The 24,877-nt window shown below is 45.8% G+C and overlaps 1 protein-coding gene across 1 annotated transcript in view; it reads left to right on the forward strand.

Annotated features, from left to right (window-relative positions):
* Nucleotides 1-22,734, forward strand: part of LOC147621294 (4-hydroxy-tetrahydrodipicolinate synthase, chloroplastic-like) — a 33,897-nt gene extending 11,163 nt beyond the window's left edge. The window contains exon 4 of the mRNA XM_086823996.1: nt 21,621-22,734. Coding sequence (XP_086680122.1) covers nt 21,621-22,551 — 931 coding nt within the window. The 3' untranslated portion in view covers nt 22,552-22,734. The remainder of the gene's footprint in view (nt 1-21,620) is intronic.
* Nucleotides 22,735-24,877: the final 2,143 nt, after the last annotated feature.

The following is a 24,877-nucleotide window of genomic DNA, read 5'->3' on the forward strand; positions in this document are numbered from 1 at the left end:
TTAGCAAACAGCACTCCACGGTACATTGGGGGTGTCCCCGTCAAGTATACTGGCACGGCATAACAGGCAGACACACACAAACAAGTCATGCAAAAACAAATTTATGCATGTAGGCATAAATGCATGTGTACATATAATGGACGAAATCTCCCTTTCATGAAACTTGTACAAGAAGTTCTTGTCGGGCACAAAACTGGCGCAACAGAAATATAAAAAAATGTCCTGGTCTTCCTATGGAGTGATAGTCCCATAGGTAAGACACCATCCTGGCCATACACGGGTGGCACCAACAGGCTCCCGTCCATACAACACGAAGCAAGCCACACACGGGTGGTACGAAACTCGTTCCCGTCCATGTGGTGCAGCACTGGTCACACGGGTGACACTAATCTGGCTCCCGTCCATGTGACACCAAAAGACTGGCCCTTTCACATGGGACATTGGCTTGGCTCCATGTGAACATGGCACAAATTTGGCCGCTCTATGGAGTGACAGTCCCATAGAAGTGGCTCCAGAAATGGAGATGGACCAAATGGTGCCAGCATGGGTCCTGTTGCAATGGCATTCTTGAGTGCTATAAAAGCATTTTACTCTGCTTCTTTCTAAATGAATGTAGCCTTCTTTTTAGTTAAAGCATGCAAGGATGATGCCTTATGAGCAAAATGCTTTATGCATCTCTTGTACATTCTTGGGTTGAGGCCAGTTTATTACAGCCTGAACTTTCTCTGGGTCCATACGTACTCTGTCACGACCCTGTGTTTTTCTCTGGACAGTATGCAAGTGTGCACGGGGACATGGTGGACAGTGTGAATGGCATCAGATTTGAGTTAAAAAGGAAGCCCATGTGTGGACAACCCAAGTGTGAAGGGGGCAAAGATACTTTAATTTAAAAAGGTTTTATAACCTTTGGTGGGCAAAAAATTAAAGTTTTAAAGGTTTTAAAACCTTGGGAGGCCCCTAAGCAATTTATAGAGACTACTCCTCGTTTGGAGGCCCACGACTCTCTTCTCTCTCTCTTGCTTTTGGGGAGTCGTCGTGCAAGCTGGCTGCATGGAGGAGAAGATATGGCAGGCCGGTTGATTGCGTGTATGGGTCTCTCCCTTTTCCTAGTGAAAAGCTGCGCAGGTCTGCACGGAACAACCGGCGGGCTGGACTGCAGGTTGTGCTGGACGGAGAGCAGGTTTTCTCGTGCTTCTTTCTCTCTTTCATGGAAGCAAGCGATGGGCTGCAGGCAGCTGTAGGAAGCGCACAATTGCAGAGGTGCTGGACTGAACAGGGCATGAGAGGCTCTCTTGGAAAGAGGGGACTGCAGGAGAAACAGGGGCGTACACGTGGGGACAGCCAGTACTGCTTTCTCTCTCTCTCTCTCTCTCTCTCTCCCCCTCTGCTGAAAAGTGGATAGGCCTGCAGGAAGGTCTGGGCGGGCAGATGCAGCACAGACACGTGCTTTACTGGCTTGGAAGAGAGGCTGGTGGGCTGGCTGCAAGAAGCGCCCAGCCTGTTAACAGATTCTCACGCTCTCTCTCTCTTGAAAGGAGGCCGGCTCTAGGAAGTGCAAGACAGGTTTTTCTCTCTCTCTCTCTCTCTTTCTTTTGGAAGGAGGCGGGCAGAAGGAGGCGCATAGCCGGGACTGTTTTGGGACAGTTTATGGGCTGTTTTTGTTTGACTGCAAATTCAGCTATGTACTTGGGTTTCTGGCTGCAAGTACAGGTCATTTGGTTATGTTTCTTGGCATGGGAGTGATGCAAGCTCGCATGGCTGCGTGCTCATGGAGCAGATTGTTTTCTTCCTGCTAGAAAGGAACAGTGGGACCTACAGATATGGGCATCTTTATGTTGCCAGATGTTTCATGAGGGAACAGGTAACTAGATGTATGTTGTTGTTGGCACTATTGTTGAATGGTGCCATGAATGGTTCTGTATGGAAACAGGACAGAAGTTTCAAAGGGAAACATGCCTAAGGGTTTCATGTGGAAACAGGTCGTAGGTTTCTCGAGGAAACATGTTTTTGGGTTTCTCTAAGAGATAGGTCACATGCAGGCAGAAGGTACAGGAATGGACAGATGTATGGTACAGCCTTGCTACTGATCAGGCAAGGGACAGGGAATCCATGACAGAGATGGATAGTACCCTTGGAAGGTAGAGAGGGTTGGTACAGGTGTGTCGACTGTATGGTATGCTGTGCTGTGATACGAGTTCTCTTTTGAGAGACAGTTTGGGAGTCTGTGTTGTGATGCAGAAGCACTAGGGTGTGTTGCTGTTCATAGTGTGAGAGGCTATGGATGGTTGTGGCAGCCCTGATCATGGGAGAAAGCTTCTGTATGCAGACTCAATGTGAGAGAGTCTTTCGATGTGAACAATGGCTGGACTTGTTTGTGGATGCCGTGTGGACTAGAAGCCAGATGCAGGTTCTTTGCAGGCTTCAGGGGTTCTACTGTTTGACGGCTGAGTTCCCAGCCTTATATTGTAATCAAAGCTCTTATAATCAATTAAAGAAATACCGCAAGGGGCGCCACTGCGATTTGGGGCCAATTGGTGTCCGTGTACTTTTTGCAGGAGCACTCTAGCTCCCCCTGTTTGTTTTCCTTTTCTAGGTCCTCAATGGTGTTGAAGTGTTTTATGTGCCAATGTTTGTTTCACCGCCCTTTGGTTTTTGGAAGGCCGGTTTACAAGGTTCCGTCGCCGGGACACATCGTCGACTTTCTCAAGAAGGCGAGTCCGTGGTTGCTTTGGTCGGGACAATCGCCAACTTTCCTAAGGGGGCGAGCTCGTGGTTGTCTCATGAGAGTCACATCAAAAGCTTCAACATGAGGAAAGTGAAAAGGAAGTGCAGGACACAGTACAGGATTTTGTGTCTTTGCCTATATGAGGTGAAGAGCAAGAGTTGAAGATGAAGCTCAGGAGAAAAGACACCAAGGACAAGAAGTAGTTGGCCAGGAACAAGAAGCAGTTGAAGTGTTATGGTGCAGGAGATGCGTTGAAGGCTATGGCTTTCGACAGTTTGTCACCAGTGGTATCTTCACGGAGGCTTCATGGGTTCGGAAGACAGTTTCTTTCTATGTTTAGTAGTGGTGATCTACTATGCTTCATCGAGGACTTGTGCTTACCACGTGGGTGGAGTGCAAGCAGGTTTTGGGTGCCTGAGGATGTATCAGATGAGGCTCACACGGAAGTGGAGGAACTTGACGAGGTTCTTATTCCCGAGCAGATACTGGCACATAAGGAAAGAAAGGTACAGGGTAAAGTTTCCCGTCGCTATCCTGTGAAGTTCAAAAGCTGTTCACTGATGGATGCGAAGTGGATGGAGGAGGTTCACTGATGGATGCGAAGTGGATGGAGGAGGGTGACTTAGCAGATTCACCTCAGGATTTGCAGCTTTATCTCGATGCCTTTGAGTTGGAGTCGACTCTTGTTACGGCTCATTCAGGTTCAGTAGAGCATAGGTCTGGAGCATTGCCTGATGCTGAAGAGGGGGGTAGCACCTCCACTCCCTTGTTACAGACAGGCTCAGTTGTCATCTAGGAGTCCCTTGGTGACATCTTTGTATTCACCCGAAGGTACTGAGGCTGACAGTACATCTGCTTATGGAACTTCTATGATCTTGTGTTCTAGACGCATGAGATGATGGTTGAGTATGGTTCACAGTCGCGCGCACCTTGAACTATAACTGCAACTATGGATAACTCTATGGAGGGCATAAGTCTTGCGAGCAGTCCTAGAGTTGGTTTGGTTCATGGAAATATGGATCGAACTCTGTTTGTGCATGTATGCATACACTTTTTGAGGTAGAGGTATTTTTGTATTCTGGTGCCATTGGATCCTGGTACCATTGAGAATACATTGGGAAATACTCTGCATTGTGTTGAGTGCTGCATGTATGTTGGTATGATACATCAAGTGCTTTATTATGTTCATGGGTGTGACTCCTGCGGGATGGCCATGAGACATATGTGGGAAAGTACTTGGTAGATGTAGTGTTTGGATGCATTGAGTGCTTGCATATGCTCATGTTTTACCTTCAGTCGTGGGTCCTGCGGGATGCCCATGGGCGTAAGGCTTGCGAGCAGCCCTTAGACTGTTACTTTGGAGTAGGTAGAGCATCTTGGGGAGCATATTGTTTGCGAATGCATATATGTGTCATGCATATGTGTGCCATATGTAGAATGATGCATGGTTTTGTTTTTGGCTAACATAGTTAACGTGTTTCCATTTGGTTTTAGACTTTTGCTGTAGGACTTGAAGGAACAAGCAAGAGTGGTGTGTCACTTTGACGTGACAGTGTGGCCTATTGTGCAGGATGATTGTTTTATCATCCAGATGCATTGGAGGGCCATTGTTTTTGCCATATGGGGTGTCTTTGCTCATAAGATGCTTTACTGTGCCATTGAGTGCAATCGAGGACGCTTGCCATTTTTCAAGAGGGGGGTATGTCACGACCCTGTGTTTTTCTCTGGACAGTATGCAGGTGTGCACGGGGACATGGTGGACAGTGTGAATGGCATCAGATTTGAGTTAAAAAGGAAGCCCATGTGTGGACAACCCAAGTGTGAAGGGGGCAAAGATACTTTAATTTAAAAAGGTTTTATAACCTTTGGTGGGCAAAAAATTAAAGTTTTAAAGGTTTTAAAACCTTGGGAGGCCCCTAAGCAATTTATAGAGGCTACTCCACGTTTGGAGGCCCACGACTCTCTTCTCTCTCTCTTGCTTTTGGGGAGTCGTCGTGCAAGCTGGCTGCATGGAGGAGAAGATATGGCAGGCCGGTTGATTGCGTGTATGGGTCTCTCCCTTTTCCTAGTGAAAAGCTGCGCAGGTCTGCACGGAACAACCGGCGGGCTGGACTGCAGGTTGTGCTGGACGGAGAGCAGGTTTTCTCGTGCTTCTTTCTCTCTTTCATGGAAGCAAGCGATGGGCTGCAGGCAGCTGTAGGAAGCGCACAACTGCAGAGGTGCTGGACTGAACAGGGCATGAGAGGCTCTCTTGGAAAGAGGGGACTGCAGGAGAAACAGGGGCGTACACGTGGGGACAGCCAGTACTGCTTTCTCTCTCTCTCTCTCTCTCTCTCTCTCTCTCTCTCTGCTGAAAAGTGGATAGGCATGCAGGAAGGTCTGGGCGGGCAGATGCAGCACAAACACGTGCTTTACTGGCTTGGAAGAGAGGCTGGTGGGCTGGCTGCAAGAAGCGCCCAGCCTGTTAACAGATTCTCACGCTCTCTCTCTTGAAAGGAGGCCGGCTCTAGGAAGTGCAAGACAGGTTTTTCTCTCTCTCTCTCTCTCTTTCTTTTGGAAGGAGGCGGGCAGAAGGAGGCGCATAGCCGGGACTGTTTTGGGACAGTTTATGGGCTGTTTTTGTTTGACTGCAAATTCAGCTATGTACTTGGGTTTCTGGCTGCAAGTACAGGTCATTTGGTTATGTTTCTTGGCATGGGAGTGATGCAAGCTCGCATGGCTGCGTGCTCATGGAGCAGATTGTTTTCTTCCTGCTAGAAAGGAACAGTGGGACCTACAGATATGGGCATCTTTATGTTGCCAGATGTTTCATGAGGGAACAGGTAACTAGATGTATGTTGTTGTTGGCACTATTGTTGAATGGTGCCATGAATGGTTCTGTATGGAAACAGGACAGAAGTTTCAAAGGGAAACAGGCCTAAGGGTTTCATGTGGAAACAGGTCGTAGGTTTCTCGAGGAAACATGTTTTTGGGTTTCTCTAAGAGATAGGTCACATGCAGGCAGAAGGTACAGGAATGGACAGATGTATGGTACTGCCTTGCTACTGATCGGGCAAGGGACAGGGAATCCATGACAGAGATGGATAGTACCCTTGGAAGGTAGAGAGGGTTGGTACAGGTGTGTCGACTGTATGGTATGCTGTGCTGTGATACGAGTTCTCTTTTGAGAGACAGTTTGGGAGTCTGTGTTGTGATGCAGAAGCACTAGGGTGTGTTGCTGTTCATAGTGTGAGAGGCTATGGATGGTTGTGGCAGCCCTGATCATGGGAGAAAGCTTCTGTATGCAGGCTCAATGTGAGAGAGTCTTTCGATGTGAACAATGGCTGGACTTGTTTGTGGATGCCGTGTGGACTAGAAGCCAGATGCAGGTTCTTTGCAGGCTTCAGGGGTTCTACTGTTTGACGGCTGAGTTCCCAGCCTTATATTGTAATCAAAGCTCTTATAATCAATTAAAGAAATACCGCAAGGGGCGCCACTGCGATTTGGGGCCAATCGGTGTCCGTGTACTTTTTGCAGGAGCACTCTAGCTCCCCCTGTTTGTTTTCCTTTTCTAGGTCCTCAATGGTGTTGAAGTGTTTTATGTGCCAATGTTTGTTTCACCGCCCTTTGGTTTTTGGAAGGCCGGTTTACATACTCCATCTTTAGAAACAATATGACCCAAATAATGGATCTCAGAAAGGAAAAACTCACTCTTCTTAGGATTTTTGAAGAGTCCGCGTTTCCTTAATTCGTCAAAAACAATATTCAGGTGTTTGATATGTTCTTGCTCATTTTGAGAGAACACCAAGATATCATAAAAAATTGTGCCATATTCAAGGTGTTCTCGGAAGATGCAATCCATAAGCCTGTTAAATGTAGCTGGAGCATTGGTAAGTCCAAAAGGCACGACCAAGTACTCATAAAGCCTAAATGAAGTACGGAAAGCCGTCTTATGCACATCCTGGGGTGCAACTCTGACTTCATGATATCCACTCTTCAAGTCTATCCTGCTGAAGCAAGAAACTCCTTGCAAACGATCCAAGATATCATCAATGAGAGGAATAGGAAAACGGTTCTTAATGGTTATTTTGTTAAGAGCCACATATCTTGAAAGAACCATTCTTCGTTTGAGTAAGGAGAACAGGAGAGTAATAAGGAGATGAACTAGGTTGAACATGACCCTTTTCTAAGAGCTCATTCACCTATGTCATGATCTCTTCCTGTTGGCTAGCATTGACTCTGTAAGCTGGCCTATTGGGAGGAGAACTGACAGGTATGAGATCGATGATATGATCCTAAGGTCTAGGGGGTGGCATGTTAGCGTGTAAAGACTCTGCAAAGCAATCACTAAACCCACGAAGAAAATTCAGCCGGCTTGGATGATGATGAGTGAGTGGTGACTCATGAGACTTGATTTTGGCCTTGTGGTGACTAGTCGCTCTTACTAGTTAGTAGTTAGCATATCAATATTTATTTCAGTAGTGACCAATGACTAGTCACATATTCAGCTTGTAGCTACTAGCAGCTAGCCTTGTACTTTCATGATTTATGATCAAACATGTATGAGTCATATTATTTTGTGCCGGCCATATGGCTATTGGTGTTGGTACTAAGATTTCAGATTCAACATGACTTCATGTTGTATGCTCGATGCTCATTTGACATTTATAGAGCATAGATGTTTGAATTTCAATTGTTTTTTGCACAATTTTGTGTACCAGTATTACTAAATTATGAATGGTTTATAATATATATATTTTTATTACAAAAACTTTCTTTGTTCGTACCTATGGCCTGATGCAATGAAGCACCCTGGGTGTGTGCTCAACCTGAAAATAAACACATCCTCCAGTTCTAAAGAAGCCTCCTCTTCGGACTGCTCCTCCGGTTCTAAAGAAGCCTCCTCCTTAGATTGCTCCTCCAAGGTCCTCGGGCAACCTTTCGCGATGTGCTTGGTGGAGTCACAATAAAAGCGCTGTCCAGCAATCATCTTGGCGTGATGTTCTTCAAGGGTGAGGTGAGTCATTGAGGCTCCCCCACTTGGCGCGTCCTTACAATCCTTGGCCTTGGATTGGCTACCCTTGTCTTTATCTTTTTGTTGCCCTTGTTGTTGAGTCCCAGACTTGGAACTCTCTTGCCCCTCGAGGGTTGTAGCAAACGAACCGCATGTGAAGCCTTCATGTTGAGAAGTAAATCGATGAGTTGTGAATCCATGAAAAATATCAAGTGATCAAGGACTGGGTGAGGGATTTTAGACTTGTGCGATGAGGTAAGGGTTTGGTGGGTTAGGCAAGCACAATATATCCCCATTAGCCCAGGTGCAATGAAAGGGTTTGGTGGGTCAAGGAAGCACAATATACCCCAATTAACTGAGGTGCAATGAAAGGGTTTGGTGAATTAGGGAAGCACAATATACCCCAATTAACCCAAGTGCAATGAAAGGGTTTGGTGGGTTAGGCAAGCACAATATACGCCAATTAACCTAGGTGTAATGAAAGGGTTTGGTGGGTCAAGAACAAGGTCCAATGAAAGGGTTTGGTGGGGCAAGAACAAGGTCACCGCGAAATGTTTCACTACTGAAATGAAACGTTGTTGAAACGATTAATTTTTGAACGAAACGTTTCAACGATGGACAGGTGGACAATGAAATGATAGACCAAAATGATTATATACATAAAATCTCCCAAATCTGAAATTTCACATTTGGGCAATTTTCCCCTCTAATTTGGGGGCCCAAATCTGAAGTTTTAAATTTGGGCTTGCCAAATCTGAAATTTCGGATTTGGGCCTTCAATTGGAGAGCGAAAGTGCAATTTTCCCCTCCAATTTGGGAGCCCAAATGTGAAATTTCAAATTTGGGCCTTCAAACTTATTTACAATTTTACTTTAATACTTACAATCAAGAAAACAAAAGTATCCAAATCCAGTAACGAATAACCAAAGAAAGTTTAAAACTACAATGTATTGTTGATTGCATCCATGGACAATTTTGAGTGATTTCCTCATTCCGAGTCATACTGTATATATGTTACATAAACAAAAAATAGTATGCCTCATAATTGGTGGAGCTGAAAGCACAAATTGCAATATTGTTCAATATTGAACGTTTTTATTTCTTCCTTCTCTACTTTTCAGCCACCCTAAAATGTTGGATGAAACGTCCATGAGTGAAATGTTTCAATAGCGAAACGCGTTTCACGTTTCAGCAGCAACGAAAGGCGTTTCGTGGTGACCTTGGTCAAGAAAGGAGAATATACCCCGAGAAACGCTCTATGAAGTCCAACATTGAGGAAAGGAGAGGAATATGACGATTTGGTAACCCATGTACTCTACACACCTAGCTAGCACTTCACCTACAGAGAAATGCTCTGTGAAGTCGAACACCGAGGAAAGTAGATGAACATGATGATTTGGTAACCCACGAGTATATTGTCAGAATATGCAGCAGAAATGATATCCAAACTTGGGTAGACAAGAGCAAGTAGACTGCAGAAAATAATCAGCACAAGAAACACAGAGAGATGTGTGTAAACTCTTCTCTATACACAAGATCCCGAAGATACTGAATGAGAAAGTGGAGGAGGATGGGGGGCAATATATACCAGCCCATGAGGGCAGTTGGCCAGCACTAGAAAGGGCCCACGACTGAGCAAAAACCCACGACTGCTGAATATAGCAGTCGGCCAGCATCAGATGCCCCACGCCTGGACAGAACAAGTCGGCCAGCACTCCTACAGCCCACGACTGATACAGATGCAGTCGGCCAGCTTCAGAGTGCTCCTGGCATCAACTGGCAGCTCTCCAGCCACTAGAAAAAAATGGAAAAAATAGGGAAAAAATACGGGGAGTGTGGAAAAATGATATACGGGCGGGCACACCCACAACAGAGGCCCTGGTGTATACAAATAGACAGGAGATGACTTCTAACACCCCCTCTCAGCTCCTGGCTGTGTAACCAACCCCAGGGAGCTGGAGTGCCGCCTGAGCGTAGCCTGAGGTAGAGACTTCGTGAAGAGGTCCGCCGCATTGTCCTCCGTCGAACAATAAAGTAGCAAGATGTCACCCGCCAAGATCTTCTCACGAAAGTGATACTGTATCTCTATATGCTTGGTCCGGGCATGGAAAACCGGGTTCCGAGCAATAGCTATACAACTCTGGTTATCACACTGGATGACTGTGGGCTCCCTCTGTGGAAACCCCATCTCGCCTAGCAGCCTCCGTAGCCATACAACCTCACAAGCAGCACCACAAGCAGCCCGATACTCTGTCTCTGTCGAAGAAAGGGCAATAGTTGGCTGCTTCTTGCTGCTCCAAGAAACCGCTCCTGAGCCGAGGGTAAAAGTGTATCCTGAAGTAGATCTCCTCGTGTCTGGATCTCCTCCCCAATCTGAGTCACTCCAACCTTGGAGCTTGACTCCATTCCCTCCTGTGTAAAAGAGTCCCAGATCCTTCGTACTCTGCAGATACCGCAAGATCCTCAATCCTGCGTCCCAATGAGTCTTCAATGGCGTCTGCATAAAAGAGCTCAACAGCCCCACGGAGAAGCTCAAGTCCAATCTGGTGTTCAGCAACCAGATCAATGAACCAACCAACTTCTGGTACTGCGAGGCATCAACTGGCTCACAAGGATCTGTAACGGTTAACTTTGTGTTCGGGTCCATCGGCGAAGTAATAGGCTTGCAGTTCTCCATCCCAAAGGCCTCAAGCAACTCATGAACATACCGCTGCTGAGAGACGAAAAACCCCCTCTGGGTCTGCCAGATCTCCAACCCCAAGAAGAAGTGGAGTAAGCCTAAGTCGGTCATCTCAAACTCCTTTGACAAGGCAGCCTTCGTCACTCCAATGTGCTCCACATGACTGCCGGTGAGAATGAGATCATCCACATAAAGGATGATGAGTGTGACCATGCCGCGTTCCCGAAAGAGATACAGGTTCGGATCTGCAACCGATCTCTGGAATCCAGTCCGAATAAAGAAGGAATCAATCTTCTGATTCCAAGCCCTCGGAGCCTGCTTAAGACCATACAAGGCCTTACGTAACTTGTAAACCATCCCTTCCGATCCTGGAACAATAAAGCCTGGAGGCTGCTCAACGTACACCTCCTCCTGCAGGTCACCATTAAGGAACGCCGATTTTACATCCATCTGGTACACGGGCCACCTCTGAGAAGAAGCAAGGGCAAGAACGGTCCGAATCGTGGTCATCCGCGCTGTCGGTGCAAAGGTATCCTCGTAGTCGATGCCTGGCCGCTGAGCATAACCCTTAGCCACGAGCCTGGCTTTGTGTTTGTCCACCGACCCATCAGCCGCGTACTTGGTCTTAAAGACCCATTTGACACCAATGACTGACCGCTTCGACGGCCTCGGTACCAACTCCCAAGTGTTGTTCTTCTCGATGGCGTCAAGTTCCACCTGCATGGCTTCCCTCCAAGTATCCTGTGAAAGGGCTTCCTTTACGGAAGTGGGCTCTTTATCCCGCATGATACGAGACATAAGAGCATAGTTCACCTGAAGAAGCTCCGCCGTGTTGCTTTTATCTCGAACTCGATGTGATCTTCGAGGGCCGTTCTCTGTGGTCCACTCGGAGGGTAGCTCCGTGACACCTGACTCCCGAAGGGTGTCCATCAACCACCTAGGTACTCGAACAGATCGTGGAGCCTCCTGTGGTCGCGGGGGCTCAACTCCAGCTGCGGGCTCAACCTCCTGTGATGACTGAGGTGGATCAACTGGAGTGGTAGACTGGGAATCATCATCAGACTCTGGATCTCCAAGAAGTGGCGGCTCCTCGACAGTGGATGCTGGAACATGCTCGTCAAAGACCACATCCCGGCTGACAACAATCTTGTTCCTCTCTGGATCATACAACCTGTATCCCTTGGAAAGAGAGTTATACCCCACAAATACCAGCTTGCGGGACTTGGAGTCAAGCTTCCCCCTCTGCTTCTTCGGAATATGTACATACGCGTCACTCCCAAAGACACGGAAGTGCGAGACATCGGGTTTCCTGCCAAAATATGCCTCAAATGGAGTCATATGGGGTACAGAAGTCGTCGGAGAGCGGTTAATGGTATGGACAGCTGTTGCCACAGCCTCACCCCAAAGTGGACGAGGAAGATCACGATGCTCCAGCATAGTCCTCGCCATCTCCACCACAGTCTTGTTCTTACGTTCAACAACTCCATTCTCCGAAGGCGATCCGGTATTGGCCAATTCCCTCTTGATGCCATGATCTGCACAAAACCGAAAGAATACAGTCGAGGAGAATTCCCCTCCTTTGTCAGCCCTGAGAGTCTTGACCTGAAATCCAGACTCCTTCTCCACCATCACGTGCCAATCCTTGAACCGAGCAAAAGCCTGGTCCTTCTGTGAAAGAAAGTAGACCCACGTGAATCTGGTACAATCATCAACAAGCAGCATGAAGTAGAGAGATCCTCCCAAGGATGGTATTTGCTGTGGTCCACACAAGTCAGTGTGAATCAACTCCAAAGGTTTCGAAGCCCGCCTGGAAGCCTGCTTCGGAAAGGATTCCCTTTGCTGCTTACCACGTATGCAAGAACTGCAGCGTCCTTGCCTACTACCAACATCTGGCAAGCCAACCACCATCTGGTCCCGGAAGGCGCGCCGCAAAGCATCCACATTTAAGTGGCCAAAACGAAAGTGCCATAAATCTCCGACCTGAGAGCCTGTCAGTGAGGAGAGTGTAGAGAGCTTGTAGATGCCGTTCTCCACACCGCCTTCCCAAATAACTTTGCCTGTCTCACGGTCCCTTAGAGCAACTGAATGCTCCTCAAATTCCACCCGAAAGCCAGTCTTGCATACCTCATGCACTGACAAAAGATGAAAGCCCAGAGCAGGGACATAAAGAACACGGGAAGCATGCTTGCCCCCCTTGCCGTCGGGAATGATCTCCATCCGGCCCTCACTATGAATCGAAATAGTGGAGTTATCGCCAATAAAGATACGACCTGACTGCCGTTTCAGATCCAGGAAGAAGTCACGGGATGGAGTCATGTGCCTGGAAGCACCACTGTCGAGGATCCATTCCCGAGTATCCTTTGCGGTGAAGCCAACTGCCTCCTCGCTCAAAGACGATGAATCATCGGAGTCCACCATCTCCAAGTGCACAAATGCCGGAGTCTTCGCAGCTGAGGCTGAGGAATCAGCACTCTTCCCTGTCCGCTTAGGGCACTTCCTCCAGTAGTGGCCTTTCTCGCCACAATCATTACACGATCTTTCGGCCTTCAGCTTCTCTCGTTCTGGATCAGGCTTCTTCTCGGAAGACTTATCTGGTGAAGCCTTCCCTTTGCCCTTGTTGGTATTACGGCCTTTCGACCGTTGGCCAGTTAAGGCCTCCGAACCTCCGCCGTGAGGAGGGTTCGTGAAACGTTCCTCCTGGTCCAAGACCATTGGCACAAGCTCCTCCCAAGTAATGGTGCTGAGCCTGCCACTTGTGATCAACGAGGAATAGAAAGCGGAATACTGACCAGGCAAGTGGGAAAGTAACGTGATGGCCATATCTTCGGACGATATCTCTTTCCCAGCTTGAAGGACTTCCTGCTGAAGGGCCTGCAGCTTGTTAATGTGTTCCCGCATCGTCGAAGACTTTGCAGGGTTCATAACCCGCATCTGCACTTCCAAGGATATCCGCTTCATGGGTGACACCCTGTTGTACAAAGAAGCCAAGTGCTCCCATATGCCTCTCGCCAGCGTCATGTGCTTCACATGGTTGATCACCTGTGGTGTGCAATTGAGGAATATAAACGACCGGACCCTGGCGTTGACACGGTCCCACATTTGTGCCTGTGCCTCTTGGTCCTTCCTCGTCGATAATAACTCCCCTTCCTTAGCTTCCGGCCTTGGCACCCCTTTGATAATAAAATCAGCAAGATCATATGACTCCAAAACTGACTCCATCATGACCTTCCAGATGCCGTAATTGGACCCGTCCAACTGCTGATCCACTGGGAACGTGGGGAGAGTCGGAATCTTCACGTGCTTCTCAGCCATCTCGAGTAAATCCGCCATCTCGGAGAGTAACCTGAAAGGGTGTGTGGGTAGGAAAAAATCTGAAAATCAGAAAATATGCAAGTGGCTGTCCAGCCCCTTTGCCCGCCTTCCTCTTGCACCTTCACTTCCCGTTCAGCCCGAAATAGTCCACCGATCAGCAACCTGTTGCTCCCCCTCTTGCTCAGAAAAACGCCCAAGATCTCCTAGAGCCTAGGGCTCTGATACCATGTCAGAATATGCAGCGGAAATGATATCCAAACTTGGGTAGACAAGAGCAAGTAGACTGCAGAAAATAATCAGCACAAGAAACACAGAGAGATGTGTGTAAACTCTTCTCTATACACAAGATCCCGAAGATACTGAATGAGAAAGTGGAGGAGGATGGGGGGCAATATATACAAGCCCATGAGGGCAGTCGGCCAGCACTAGAAAGGGCCCACGACTGAGCAAAAACCCACGACTGCTGAATATAGCAGTCGGCCAGCATCAGATGCCCCACGCCTGGACAGAACAAGTCGGCCAGCACTCCTACAGCCCACGACTGATACAAATGCAGTCGGCCAGCTTCAGAGTGCTCCTGGCATCAACTGGCAGCCCTCCAGCCACTAGAAAAAAATGGGAAAAATAGGGAAAAAATACGGGGAGTGTGGAAAAATGATATACGGGCGGGCACACCCACAACAGAGGCCCTGGTGTATACAAATAGACAGGAGATGACTTCTAACATATATATGTATCAATGCTCCTAGTTGACCAACAGTATTGATGTAGGCCAGTTGTACCCGATTGCCACGTCATCAATGCCATGTCACCAGCGCCTCATGGCAGTGCCATGTTGTACTTGTGTTGTGCGATTCTGCCTGTTGGTTGCTATTTGATGTCTGGCTCTACTCTAAATACTTGTAGGTGTGCCACAGAGGAAGAGGAGTAGTAGAGCAAGAGAATGAGAGGTTGATAACAAGACTCACAAAGATAGGTAGGGAGGGAGGAGGTTCAAACACTATGAAAGTAAAGGAGAAGATGTGATTTGAGAGAAAGAAAGAAAGATTTTATTAACGTCTTCCAAAAGACCGAACTCGGCCTATGAGACAAATCGGTGTACCTGTATGGGGTATCCTCTGTCATCCCAACAAAATGAAAAAGTATTGAACTAAAAAGCTGAATCTGGGTGTGCAATAAGTACAATGAGAGGGGGAGGAGATGGAGCTCTACTACTAGGAGAATGCAAAGCTATATGCATGGAGTATACAATCATGATATGCAACCTAGCTAGCTCCATCCTGTACCATACTGCGGGTATTAAATGGTATACATCAATGAAGGGGGTGTCAACAGCTCCCTGAAGAACATGCCTGGGTGTGCTTTGAAGCGAGCCAGTCGCTCCGCACCCTCTCTGTGAAACTGAGCTCTGATCTCTGTCATCTCTCTCTGGTATAGGCGTGGTGTCTGAAAGCCAGGTGTCCTCTGTCTCCTGCGGGCTCTGAGTGTCTCTGCTCTCTGGAGAGTAATTCCCTGCCGTGTAGAGAGAGAGAGAGAGAGAGAGAGAGAGAGAGAGAGAGAGAGAGATCTGTGTGAAGAGAAGCCGTTTTAGGGTTTCGAATTGCTGCCTGCGGCTCTTTTAGGGTTTCAAATTGCTCTGTTACTATTGTTTTAGGGTTTCGAATTGCTGTCTGCTGCTGTTTTAGGGTTCCGAATTGCTGTTTTCTGCTGTTTTAGAGTTCCGAGTTGCTCTCTTACTGTTGTTTTAGGTTTTCAAACTGCTGTTTTTCGCTGTTTTAGGGTTTAAATCTGCTGTTTTAGGGTTTTGGGATGCTGTTTCAGGGTTTCAGGTTGCTGTTTTTAGGGTTTCAATCTGCTGTTTTGGGATTTCGGTTTGCTGTTTTAGGGTTTGGGGCTGCTGCTATAGGGTTTTATACAGCTATATTTTTTTGTTTTAGGCTTTTAGCACAAAGAGAGAGAGAGGGAGAGACAAGAAAGTGGGAGAGATGTCGACTCTCAATGAAGATTTCATTAACAAAACAGTGGCTGCTTTGGGTTCTGACATTGACAAAGGCGAGACAGAGGATGAACTTCGTGAGCTAGGCCTTTCTAAGAGGCCTAAATGTTCTGGCGGTGACAATGAAGATGAGGCTATGGTTATGGCAGCAACCTCGGAGACAAATATGCCTCCGTTGGGTGATTGGTCGAACAATGTTTGTAATGATGCACAGGTGGATTGGGATATCTTGTTGGATTTCGCGAATTCCCTTCTTCAAGAATATGTGGAACATAATGAATCAAAGGCAGTGGATATCCCTGAAGAGGATATTTTGGAAGTGTCGATGGATATGCCCCGTGTTTCGCAGGTCTTGGCAGCCTTCCATGAGAAGGCTGCAATTTTCTTTTTCACAGGGCGCTTGCTGCCAATGCATATGATCCGTTAGTGGTTGACTTCCCTTTTGCAGTTAGATGTGGTAGATAAAATTTTTGATGGACCCAGGGTTTTTTTTGAAATTATGTTTAAAACGCCTGAAGCTCGGCAGTCCGTGCTTCAGAAAGTGCCTTCGTTTTTTGAGGGCCAGTTGGTGCATGCCGTCCCATGGAGACCCTTGGCTGAGTTTCAGGAAATTCTTAAGCAGGAATGTCCCATTTGGGTGGAGGTGGAGAATTGCCCTGCTATGTATTGGCCTCTACTGCATGATGCAATGCAATCTTTGGGAAAAGTCTTGGTTCCGCCCCGTTCTAGGTCCAATAGATTATGTATGTTATGGAATACCGCTCATCCCTGTCCTCCATGGTTGCGCCTTAAGTCACCAGCAATGAGGTGTATGCATTTCAAGCTCCGTTGGGGAGCTTTTGCTGGACACTGTTTTCAATGTGGTCAATTGGGGCATTTCATGGCTGAGTGCAAGCTCAATGACAAAGATCAGGGGGTGCCTATTGAGGTGGAGTCTCAGGTGGGCAAGGATACTTCTTACATGGTTGTGGAGCACACAGGCAATACTTCTGATGTACAACATCTTGATGTACACCAGGTTGAGGATAGAGGAAAACAAGTAGATTAGGAGGAGGCTCCTTGGAAAGACGTGGTTAGTCGTAAAGGCAAAAAGATGGAGTAGTCATCCGGCCAAGGGGAAATCCGGAATTTGCATAATCCTCCTATTACTTATGGTCGCTGGGCTACTTCACATCAGGGTGGTGCTCATTCTCGGGACCGTCAGCCTTCTGTCCGGGGACGTGGATCTCTTCCTATGCAATATAATTTGTGCCCTCAATCTACCAGGGTTAATGAGCCTTCTTCTTGTCTAGACAAGGCTGTGTTGTCACCCCTTGGGATAGAAGGTATACGAGTGAAAGAGGTAAACAATGGAATCAGCCCTCTTCATCCGGTCAACCATCTTCTGGGGTTTTGCAAAACGCTTTTGTAGTTTTGGGTGACTATATGGGTGATGTATGTGGAGCGTTGGCTGCTAATGAAAGGTTGGGGAGGCTGCAGCCTCGTTCTCATTGACTTTGTTTCTTGTCTTTATGAAGCTGGTTCATTGGAATGTGTGCGGGATTTCCTCCCGGAAGAAGCAGTATGTCTTGTGGCAAACATTGTTGTCCAATCAATGGGATGTTCTTTGTGCGGTTGAGCACAAACAACATAATCAGGCAGGTGGTGGCTTTATACATAGAGGTTTTCATGTTTTCTTCAATGGACACCCTTCCACCTAGTCAGGGGTAATGATGATTGTCCATGATCGTTTTCAGCCTTCTGTTGTGTATCAAGATGTACATGGTAGATTTATGGTTGTGGAGATCACTTATGAAGAACAACAGAACAACTTCTTTGGTTGGTTGGTGTTTATGCTCCCCATACAGTAGGGGCTCATTGTTCTCTTTGGCAGGATCTGCAACAATGTTTGAGGTTAGGAAAACTAGGTTTTCTCATGGGGGATTGCTCTTCTGTTGATCAAGCTAATGATAAAGCTAATTCGCCTCACTCTATAATGGATAATCCGGAAAGCCGGGTTTGGGACTCTTTTATGTCTCTAGTCCTTAAACATGACATTTGGTCCTGGTTGCATCCTTATGATTTTGGCTTTACTTTTCAGTCTCACAAGTATCTTGGTACTTGGAGCATGTTGGATAGAATGTATGTTATGCACGATGATTTATTTTTGCTTGAGATATTGAAAGTGGCTGTGGAGAGGCAACGTGTTCTTTCGGATCGTTTCCCAATGGTCTTGGACATAATGCATCAGCCTGTGGATGTTTATAAAACTGAGGCTACCTTTGCGCTTCAATCATAGCTTTCTTGATCATGAGGTCTTTCATGGATACATGTTGCAATTGATTGTTAATTTTCAGCTATATTTTACACAGCAGGGAATGTTAGCTTGGGAGTGCTTTTTGTCTAATGTTCAACGCCTGTCAGTATGGTATTCATCAGGCCTCGAAAAGGAGGCAAGAGCTGACGCTGCTGCAATCTTTACTGGGGGCCTTGCAATCTCAAGTGGCTATATCACCGGGGAATAATAGAGTGGATACTGTTGTTACTTGGCTCTCTCGTAGAGTTGCTGAATGTTTGGAGGCAAGTTATACGAGGGCTAAGTTATCTGCTTGGTTGGAGGCCCTTAAGGATAATAATTGTCAGACACATAAATTTTATGCTCAGTTTGCAGTCCTCTTATGCTAGAGAGAATATTGTGAGGCTTGAAAATTCATTGGGAGATGATTTCAGAGCCTCATAGCATCATTGATTTATGTGTTCAGTTTTACCAGGAGCTTTTGGGCACTCCTAAGGTGCTATCTAATGATGTTCATCAAGCACGCGCTTGGTGTGCAACATCAAGTGTCTTTGGACTCGGCCAACATTTTAGATGCTGATATTATAGAGGAGGAGGTTGGCTTTGTGCTTGCTCATTTGCCCAAAGACAAGAGCCTAGGTTGGGATGGCATTACTAATGAATTGTTTTCGAAGTATGCGGATCAGTTGAAGGGTCCATTGACATCCATTTGTCAGGAGATCTGGCAATCTGGAGCTATGCCTGATTCTTGGAAAGTGGGGGTGATTCGGTTGTTGCCAAAGGTGCCTTCTCCCTTTGCTTTAAAACATTGGAGGCATATCTCTTTGATGGGTTGTATGTATAAGGTTTTCTCTAAAATCTTAGCAAACAAATTGCACAAGTTTGTGCTGGACTTGATACACCCTGCTTAGTATGGGTTTATAAAGGGGTGCAATATCTTGCATAATATCCTTAATGTTCAAATAGGCATTGATTATGCAAGGAAAACAAAGCAGGAGGTGGTGATGGTTCAGTTGGATTTGGAGAAAACCTTTGATCATGTCAGCTGGTCTTTCCTTGCTGAATTGATGCATTCTATGGATTTTGGGCCATGTATGTCTCATTTGATCTACACACTCGTAGCCATGGATCTTAGTCTCGGAGTATGATGAATGATGGAGTTATGTCCTCAGTGTCCCTTACTCGCTCTGTGCGACAAGGATGTCCGTTGAGCCCTTTGCTATTTGCTCTGGTTACCCATCCCATGCTTACTTTGCTTACTTAGTCGGCTCAGGAGGGGGAGGTGGTTGGGCTAACTTTGCCTTCAGGTCAGCAATTGGTGGGTCAAGCACTGGCTGATGATTCATTAATGTTTCTTAAAGCCAACAAAGCCAACATTGAGAGGGCAATGGCAGCTTGGTCTTTGTTTGCGAAAGCTTCTGGGTTGTATATAAATACCCAGAAGTCAGCCCTTCTTAGTTGCACAGAGAGAGATTTAGAGGAGCTTGGTTGGCAGGGTCTTGTTGTGCCGTGTGGGACCATTGTACGTCACTTGGGCTATCCTATTGGGGTGGATGTCACCAACAAACAACTTTTAGAATGGATCTCAAGACGTATTGGGGATAAGTTTGTGTACTGGAAGTCTCAGGCATGGCCGTTTCACACGCTGCTGAAAGTGGCACAGGTCACTATGCTAGCTATGCTTTTTTATTTCTTGCCCTTATTTCCTTGGTCTCGAAAGGGTTTGATAGCTCTCACGCAACCGCTTCGATTCATGTTGTGGAAAAAGAAAGGCAATAATCCAGGGTTGACTTGGGTTTCATGGAAGCATATTACCACCCCGAAGAGATTGAGAGGGGTAGCTCTGTTGGATGTTTGGATACACCTTCTTGCCCGTAGGTGGACTTTACTTCAAGCTATGTGTGTTGATTTCCAGCCATGGATAGACATGGCTGTTGCATGTCTGGAGGATGTGGATATTGTGCATGGGAAGACCCGGATTGTTGAATCTTGGTGGGATGTTCTAAATGCTTCACAATTTGTGCGTGTATCTGCTTCTCCTCTGTTGGATCATTTGGTTAAATCATGGAAGGAGGTGTTACTGTTCACTTCTTGGAGACCTCCAGATTCTCGTCGAGATGAGAACTCCGTGCTTGCAGAGGTGTTGGCCGCGCAAAAAAAGCTAATAAAGTATGGAATGTTAAGAAAATGGCCTCTTGGTGGAAGCGCATCCTATTCTGTGGTTGGCATTCCAAGCTTCCTTTTTAGGGCAAAGTGTTTATTTGGCGAGTCATGGTTGGGGGCTTGCCCGGTGGCTCGCCAGATATGGGAGTTCATCTCCTTCAGTGTGGCAAATGGTGACTGGACATGATCAGCCAGGGGGGAACAATCAGCAACATGAGGTCTTCTTTGTTTTCTTTCGATGGTTGGGTCTTTGGCATAATTGGCTCATGCGAAATGCTTTCATCTTTGATTCACAATCAAGGGTGAAAGGTCATGTCCAGCATGTTTGTGGTCTATTGCTTTGGCAAGTTTCTTCTTTGATCGATGCACATGTTATCACCAGGGCACAAGCTGACCCCTGTTTACATGCTCTTCGTATGGTGGGCATGCCTCATGTGGCCTTTTAATGTGTGCGGTCTAACGGCCTCTATGTACATGTTTGTATAGCTGGTCATGCGACCTTTGATTTGTATTACATTTTCGTAATCTTATCAACCAACCATTACGAAAAAAAAAAATTAGAAGAAGAGGATGAAAAAGTAAAAAGAAGGGGGGAGAGAAATTGAAGAAGAAGATGCACATGAGAAAATAAGTAAGAGAGAGAGAGAAGGGGGTAGGGGGAGGAAAATAAGAAGGAAAGGATGAGAAAATAAGTATACAAAAAATTAGTTATGAAGATGTAAGAAGACGACGACGAAGAAGAAGCAGCAGCCGAAGAAGAAGAGGATGAGGAGAGAATGCATCTGATATGTCCATGAGGCCTTTTTTTTAAATGTTCATGATGTATTTGGTATGCTCATGTATCCGCATGATGTAGATGGTATGCCGATATGTATGGTATGCCCATGATATGTAATGTCCATACAAGCCATGTGGCATGTGCCAATATGTATGGTATGCTCATGATATGTAATGTCCATACATGCCATGTGGAATGTTGACTTGGAAACCCCACTGCCACATCAGCAATCCATGGAATGAAAGCTCGCCTTTAAAAAAAGCTGGCTACCAAAAGAATTCCCATTGACCCTTGTTCTTAGATTGGTGGTGCCCATGAATGCCTTCAGCATGTGAGCTTGTGGAGGGTTGTAGCTTTGCATAATGTTGGGTAGCTATCATTATCAGGGATGGATGTATTGTTTACTCCAGCTCAAGGTCGAAATGCTTCCTCATTGGCACTAAAAATTTAGCTTTGAAGTCTTTGCACTGTGTTGAAATTGTGTATCAAGTTTTTTTGTGCAGGTCCTTAGGAAACTACTTCCGTAATTTTGCTTTGAAGTCTTTGCACAGCGTTGAAATTGTGTATCAAGTTTTTTTGTGCAGGTCCTTAGGAAACTACTTATGTAATTTTGTGCATTTCTTTTTTAAAAGAATGATTTTTGCTACGTGTTACAGATTATTTTGTTTTATTTTTTGGGTGCGGTGTTGATCCTGCAGTATTTCAGTGGAGGAAATTAAGAAACTGAGGCTGATCACTGCAATTAAGACACCCTACTTGCCAGATGGACGATTTGATCTGGAGGCCTATGACAAGCTAATACACCTTCAGATAGAGAATGGTGTAGAAGGTGTTATTGTCGGGGGCACGACGGGGGAGGGACAACTGATGAGCTGGGATGAACATATCATGCTTATTGGTCACACTGTCAACTGTTTTGGGGGGGACATAAAAGTAATCGGTAATACTGGAAGCAATTCAACTAGGGAAGCCATGCATGCCACGGAGCAGGGTTTTGCAGTTGGAATGCACGCGGCTCTTCATATCAATCCATACTATGGTAAAACTTCCCATGAGGGCTTGACTGTACACTTTCAGAGCGTTCTCTGCTCTATGGGTCCTAGTGTGATCTATAATGTCCCTACAAGAACAGGCCAGGACATTCCTCCTAGTGTGATTGAGAAGCTTATGGACAGTGGAAATTTTGCCGGTGTAAAGGAATGTGTTGGTAATGATCGCATCAAGGGTTACAGCCAGCGTGGTATAGCTGTTTGGAGTGGAAATGATGATCAATGCCATGACGCAAGGTGGGATTTTGGGGCCAAAGGAGTCATGTCTGTGGCCAGCAACCTAATTCCAGGGTTGATGCATGACCTTATCATCAAAGGGAGAAACACAAGGTTGAATGAGAAGCTTTTGCCTCTGATGAATTGGCTGTTCATGGAACCCAATCCAATTGGTCTTAATACAGCTCTGGCACAGTTGGGAATGATCCGGCCGGTTTTCCGGTTGCCGTATGTTCCGTTAGACATTAAAAGAAGGCGGCAGTTCGTACAAATAGTTGCAGAAATAGGCCGGCAGCACTTCGTTGGTAATAGAGAGGTGCAAGTTTTGGAAGATGATGATTTTCTTGTTCTAGGGCGTTATTGATATGTGAAGTTCTGAATGTAGCTTGGAGTCTTGACTACAATGATGGTTTTTGTGACATCTTTACTCTGGAGAGGTGTGACTTCTGAATGGAGCGTGGAGTCTTGACTTCGGTAATGGTTTTTTGGTTTGTAATGTGACATCTTACAAGATAGCAGAGATGTATTGTTACAGATTCATCTCTCACTTTCTTTGCTGCTTGTTCTAAACAATGAAAATTTGGGTGCCATTGGGTTGGCCATAGAGGCATAGCAGGTAGTCTGTGCCAGGCATGATGGGAGTAAAAGCTTCCATGAAGTCAAGTTTACTCACTTCAAATGTGCTTGTTGTCACCCTGCCCAAGAGGTCGTCGGTTCCAATCCCAACACCTCTTGGATTAGATGAGGGGAGACTACAGGTGAAATTGCTAGGGTGTCAGGGTGTTAATACGATTGCTAGGTTTGATGCTAGCATGGAATGCTGATATGGATGATAGTGCTTGATGATGTGCATGATGATGCTATTGGGATTTGCGATTGGCAAGCACCTAATGTAGTGAAAGTGATGTGGCATGATATTGCTAGTGTTAGGGCACACAGCTTGAATGACATGATAGTGTTACGGTACACAGCTTGGAGGACATGATAGTGTGAAAGCTAGAACACTTGCTGCATACATTTTGCTAGTGGCTTTGATGGTGCTTAGGTAGCAATTTTGGGAGCGCGGAGTGTGGTGCAGCTTACGATCTTTGAAGTGTAAGGTAGAAAGAGCTTAAATCCACCTATCCATAAGCAGCACACATGATGGGAGAAGTGTGGCACATGGTCGTAGGTGAGTTCTGGTGAAGTTTAAATGAGGTTCCTGTGAACCCAGGTGTTGGATCAAATATGTTGGATAATTTTTGTGCATGCTGTTTCTCTCATGTTTGTACCAAATAAAAAATAATCGTCCACTATTACAATCATGAGGCTGCAAAAAGTATGTATTGAGTCAGCTTATCTAACCCATTGCAAGGTAGTATTAACACAGTTGTCACCACCCACCATTCAATCTATTTTTGTGGTTTAAAGCAGTTTGGGGATTTTGTTGCACCAACAGAGTGTAGATGACCTTGATTTTTTGATTTGATTAAATTATCAAGGTGTATAACAAGGTTGTTTTGCATTTGTATTAGTTTGTTTGCTAGAAAACGTTTATAGATGGTGTATAAGCTCAATCCAAAACTTGGAGCCTTAGAGATGTTTAGGAAATTGAATTGCAGCTATTTGGTAGTGGGTTCCCCAAGACAGATATAGTCCAAGGAAAAAGTAAAATTTTTTATTTGAGCTTTTCTGCAATTATGCAAAAGATCAAAAACCATGAAGAGTCAACTCTCCGGTCATAAGGTCAAATAGTCAAAGCATGGGGATTTGAGTGAAAGAAGTGGATATTTGGCCTGAAATAGCCCTTTTAATGGCTGTTGCAGGTGTGTACAGAGGACACCTATGCCCTCACACAAGGGAGGGCTTCCCACAAGCCATGTGTCACCATATTCAGCTTGTGCCCCCAATAGCATTAAGTGTGTTTTCTCCCTATACCCGCAAGCTTGGTCACATGGAAAAAATTAAAATTTTAAAATTGAAGCATACATATGCCACATCAAGCTTCTATAATGCAAATTGACAGTGGGAACTTTTTACAAAAAGTACTTTTGTACCTTGTAGAAAGTATCTTTCTCCATTCTCTCCACGAATTTGAAATTCGGATTTTTTATTTTAACTGGGAGAGAACTATTCTTTCTTTACATCTAATCTCTCACCTTGCATAATGCTGCAATGCTAAGCCTCTACCTTGCAAACGGTTATAAACACACATGTAAGCCATAAACTCGGAGCACTTGCAAACCCAGCGAGAATGCTCGCTTGCATTGCTAATCATGGCCAAAATGGGCTACAACAACACACATAAGAGATGCATAGCTCTTACATCGTAAAGTAGATAAAAGGATGAGGCTTTCACCCACTCTGGATCCCCCATCTAGCTCTGTACTTGGATGGATGGCTGTCGATAATGAGGCTTTGTTGAGGTACTAGCTATTGTAAGTGCCTATGTATGCAAGATATGCTTGTTAAGTGAAAAGCCCTTGTGAATAACGTAGGTGTCTTGTATCGGTTATGAGGGATGAAGGTGTGCCCAATGTGTTTCTCCTCTAATTGAAAACTCAAACTCCCTGCTTTCTTCAACTCTTATTTTTACTTTCTTTAATAAAGCTTACTTTGGTTGAGAAAACAAGGGGCTTTTTCAAGCAAAGATACGCCATTTGAGGGGTTTGCTGTGTAGACAAGAATGGGTTGTGCAAAGAATGGTAGAA

This window comes from Cibotium barometz, chromosome 30 (assembly GCF_041138505.1).
Source record: "Cibotium barometz isolate CiBa-2024 chromosome 30, ASM4113850v1, whole genome shotgun sequence".
NCBI lineage: Eukaryota > Viridiplantae > Streptophyta > Polypodiopsida > Cyatheales > Cibotiaceae > Cibotium > Cibotium barometz.